This window comes from Astyanax mexicanus, chromosome 20, assembly GCF_023375975.1.
Source record: "Astyanax mexicanus isolate ESR-SI-001 chromosome 20, AstMex3_surface, whole genome shotgun sequence".
NCBI classification, from domain to species: domain Eukaryota; kingdom Metazoa; phylum Chordata; class Actinopteri; order Characiformes; family Acestrorhamphidae; genus Astyanax; species Astyanax mexicanus.
Window position 1 is genome coordinate 564326 of NC_064427.1, and position 4846 is coordinate 569171.

Consider the following 4846-nt stretch of genomic DNA (forward strand, 5'->3'; position numbering starts at 1 on the left):
GATTTGTGTCACTATTTTCTGCATTACAAACAATTTATCTTTTTGAATTGTACTGAAACCAGTTCCTATATAGTAATCAGAACATTACTATATAAATCCTACTCATGCCATTAAACACTATACCTGTATATAATCTGTACTCTGTCTACTATTATATAGGAGTATAATGTACCTATATATAAGGGTACACTGTACCTTTATATAAGGTATACTGTACCTGTATATAACTGTATACACACCCTTTATATTAGAGTATACTGTGCCATTATGTAAGGGCATAATGGACCTATATATAAGGGTAAAATATATTTTTTTATAAGGGTATAATGTACCTGTATATAACAGTATACACATCCTTTATATGGGGACATCTCTACAATATACATAAAAGGTATGTAAAGGTAGAATATATATATATAGGTGTATAGGTAATATAATGGTATACTGTATCTTTATAATACACTCTTTTTATAAGAGTATACTGTGCCATTATGTAAGGGCATATTTTACCTTTATATAGGGGTATGATGTACCTATATATAAGGGTATACTACCTGTATATAACGGTATACACACCTTTAATATAGGGGTATGATCTACAGTGTAGAAGGGTATATATTACACTTTTATATACCTTTATATATTATATATTGGTATACTGTATGCTTATTTATGGGCATTTTGATGTACAGTACCTTTATATATACCTTTATATAAAAGGTATATTGTACCTCTTTTGCATACTCTTTCTTTATATAAGGGTAACTGCACTACTATATGTACTCTAATGGTATATTATATACCTGTAGCTCAGAAGATATTCAGAACTATAAATATTAAGTAAGAAGTGCTGAATCTCTTGACTGTTGTGTGATTGGCTGGTTAAAGTGAATGTGTGTCTGGTTTGTTTTATTGTTTTATTGGAGGTGTACGTGAGTTATGTGAGCTTGTGCAGAATTAGAAGTGTTGGACAGTGGATGTCTGCGGATGTTTGAGCTGATCAGGACTGAATGGAGCAACACAGGAAACAGTGAAATCCCCCCGGGGGGAACTGAGGTCATCAGAGTTAGAGCAGAATGAAAATGCGCAGTAATGCACGCAGAGTAATATCACCCTTTAATGACCTTACAGAACTCACCATCCTACAAAATACTATTCAAACATATAGAGAATAGTGGTGTCAATCCATTAATATAGTTAGATATAATCAGATTAATCACAACACAATTCTGTGATTAATTGTGATTCATTTTAATCACACAAGCTTTTAATTATGACTATTGAAATGTAAATAAAATATTCAGTGTTAGACAGGTAAAACTGAATTACATTAATATTAGTGTTATAAATCGCCTAAAAAAATATTTGTATGAATCACAACAATATTCTGTGAGAATATGAGTGAGTCCTCAATGAATGGGAGTGAATGGAGCTAAATGACTAAAACTCTAATTTATAATAATATCTAACCACTTGACCACGATATTCCCTTAATTTAGAAAAGTGTGTTTGTGAGTGTTAATGTATGCGAGTATGAATGAGTGTTTGCGTGTGCTTGTATATGTGTTTGTGATTAATTTTTTTAAGTGTTCGGGAGCTATTTTTGAGTGTTTGCTAAGCGTATAAATTATATATATAAACTTATATAATAAACATCTAGTGATAATATGTGTCTGTACATCTGTTTGTTATTTGAATTTTAGAATATAATAATAATATTGATTACAACACATTTCTAAGTATTGATGGTGTAATAGTGAATAAATACTGTATATTAGGCGGAGTTAATCATAATCGATGTTTGTGGTTCGATTGAGCGGGCTGTTTAAGGGGAGGAGTCAACAGAGGCGCTCTTTGACCTGATTGGTTATTGGTCGCTTTGTGAAGATGTTTAGGGAACACTGGCAGGACTGTCTGGTTCTTTTCTCAGTGTATTGGTTATTTATTGTGTAATATTGAGTAATTGATTATTTAATTGGTTATTTATCGGGTAATATTGAGAGATAATGGGAAGGATCTGCGCGTACCGCGGCTGCAGGAGCTCCACCGGGCTGCACAGGCTCCCCGCGGACCCGGCGCTGCTCTCTCAGTGGCTGATCCGGATCGGACTGAATCCGGACACTAAAACCTCCGGCCTGCTGGTCTGTAACCAGCACTTCTCCCAGCACAGCTTCTCCAACTACATGGAGGTAAAGATGGGCTACCTGCCTGAGAGATACCTGAAGCTGAAACCTGACGCTGTGCCCAATCCTGCAGAACACCTGGCCTGCTGGTTTAAGGTAAATTCTCATGTCCGGAAGTAAAAATCCATCCCGGGGTTTTGTACCAACTCCCTGAGCGGCTCTGCTGCAGCTCCGCTCATCCAGCTCAGCCCGGGCGGTTGGTACAAAACCCCGGGATGGATTTTTACCTTCTGCCAGTTCTGCAACAGTGTTTCCCAAACAGCCTCACGAAAACAAACATTAACCAATCAGGTCAAAGGGCGTCTTTTTTGCTGACTCCTCCCCCAAACAGCAGCACGCTCAATCAAACCTCAAACATCGATTCAATACTGTCGAGTATAGTTACAGTATTTATTCCCTTATACTCTGAAAAGTACATATAAATGTGTTGTAATCAATATCATTATATATATTCTGATATAAAATAGCAAACGTATGTACTTATGCATTAATAAAATACTCCTAAAGACACATATAACTAAATAAATAAACTAAGAGATCACTTCAGTTTCTGAATCAGTTTCTCTGATTGTGCTATTTATAGGTTTATGTTTGAGTAAAATGAACATTGTTGTTTTATTCTATAAACTACAGACAACATTTCTCCCAAATTACAAATAAAAATATTCTCATTTAGAGCATTTATTTACAGAAAATGAGAAATGACTGAAATAACAAAAAGATGCAGAGCTTTCAGACCTCAAATAATGCAAAGAAAACAAGTTCATATTCATAAAGTTTAAAGAGTTAAAAATAATCAATATTTGGTGGAATAACCCTGGTTTTTAATCAGTTTTCAGTTTTCATGCATCTTGACCAACTTGCATCTTACATGATTACATTCAGAGGATTTTCAATGGAGTTCAGAGATTAAAATTATATTTTCTTTTCTTTTTTTAGCCAAAAGACTGTAAAGACCAGGCGTGTCAGACAGACCCAGCCGACCTGCAGGACGTCTGTGATCAGGGAGATGTTAAACCACACAGAACTTATGACAGTAAGTACAGAGATACTGACATCTCTTATATTTGAATGTGAATTGATATTAAAATTACTTATTATATATAGTTCTTGATCATTTAAAAATATATTATTTTTATTGTGATTTTTGCAGCCAGTTTACTTGATGCCAGTTCAGTCCAGGCAGCTTCAGAGACGCCTTTAGACGCATCCATCCCCCTAAAGAGACCCAAACCTGAGCCTGAGGAGCTCAGCATCCTCCCTGACCTGACTGACTCCGCCTTCCACCCTGATCATGTGACCAATGGCACCGCGAGTTGTGAAAGGTGTGTTTATATCTGTTATACTATCTGAGCCAATCCTCACCAGAGCCCCGCCCACTAGATCAATTATATATCCTATATCCGCTATTTCAGTCTCCTCGTTGAGAACCTCAGACAGTACACAGCAGGATTAGCCAGAAGACTTTGTCTGAGGGAGGGATCTATACCTACTGTCCATAGCAAGTCATGGCAAGTCATGTTGTTGACGATGAGTTTTGTGCTTCTATATAGCGCTTAGCGTAAACATGGGGCGTGGCCAGCAAAAGCTTAATAATTTGCATAAAAGTGACAGAGCTCAAACAGCTCATTCTGAAAGGGAATGAAACTGGTAAGAATAGAGCTGTGAGATCTTTAACTTTTTTAAGAGTGATTTTGTGGAAAAGATCTTCATGAACATGTTTTGTACAGAATATAGACCTTCAATATTCTAACTTATGTAGAAATATATAAGTATAATATGTCTCCCTTCATTTTGGAAAGTATAATGATGGATTTTGATAAAAAAGCAAAGAAAACTAAATTGTATATTTCCATTTTTTTTTTTACATTAAACTGGATTTAGGCAGTAAAAGCTCTGAATTTAAAAGCTCTTTACTTCTTCTATATTATAATCTAATTATTTTACTTTTTTTTCCCCCACATTAGGAATGTACCAGAAGCCCCGCCCCCTCAGAAGAGGAGGAACTTAGTTATTTATGAGGAAAACCTCAATCAGCTGTTCAGGAAATGCCCAGTTTGCTCTAAAAGCTGTGAGATCAGCTCGAGCGTGGCGGGGTCGCTCCTGCACGTGACGCAGAGATGCCCACACTGCTGCTGCTTATTCGAGTGGAACAGTCAACCCAAATATATCCAGAACCTTCCGGCACAGAACCTCCACCCTGAAGCTGAGGGTGAAGCTGAGGGTGAAGCTGAGGGTGGAGGAGGTGTGGTTCAGTCTGAACCCAGCAGCAGCAGCAGCAGCAGTGATACGGTTAATATGGTGGTTTATGTTTCTGTGCCGTCCAGTCACCTCCTCCTGCTGCCCCCCCTGAAGAACCCAGCTCTGTGATGAATGTGTGAATGAATTTTTATATATGATTAAAATATACTGTATAATATATATATATACATTATTATTGTTTTTTATTGTTCATTGATTTAGATATTTTTATTAATCTATACTGATCCTGAAGGTATAATGGACTCTGTGTCTGCCATAAGGATGTGCTTAAAATCATGTACACAGGATTAGTATGGTCATGAAAAAATTATAATGAAAATAGCAATTTTCAGGCCTGGATAAGTTCTGGAAAAATAAAAATACCCAGAAAGATTGGGTAATTTGCTCTACAAATGTGTGTT

The 4846-nt window shown here is 36.4% G+C and overlaps 1 protein-coding gene across 1 annotated transcript; it reads left to right on the forward strand.

The window, feature by feature from the left end:
• Positions 1-1864: 1864 nt before the first annotated feature.
• LOC103025911 (uncharacterized) lies at positions 1865-4604 on the forward strand. Its single transcript, XM_007250308.4, has 4 exons — positions 1865-2279; positions 3123-3219; positions 3337-3508; positions 4151-4604. Exons 1-4 carry the CDS (start codon positions 2007-2009, stop codon positions 4551-4553), a joined length of 945 nt encoding a protein of 314 aa, XP_007250370.3. The 5' UTR covers positions 1865-2006; the 3' UTR covers positions 4554-4604.
• The last annotated feature ends 242 nt before the right edge of the window (positions 4605-4846 follow it).

Bases quoted from the DNA above. Each gene is read 5' to 3' on its own strand.
- LOC103025911 (XM_007250308.4), top strand. From the start codon at position 2,007: ATGGGAAGGATCTGCGCGTACCGCGGCTGCAGGAGCTCCACCGGGCTG. The intron at 2,280-3,122 runs GTAAATTCTCAT...TTCTTTTTTTAG, and splicing joins ACCTGGCCTGCTGGTTTAAG to CCAAAAGACTGTAAAGACCA. The intron at 3,220-3,336 runs GTAAGTACAGAG...TGATTTTTGCAG, and splicing joins ACCACACAGAACTTATGACA to CCAGTTTACTTGATGCCAGT.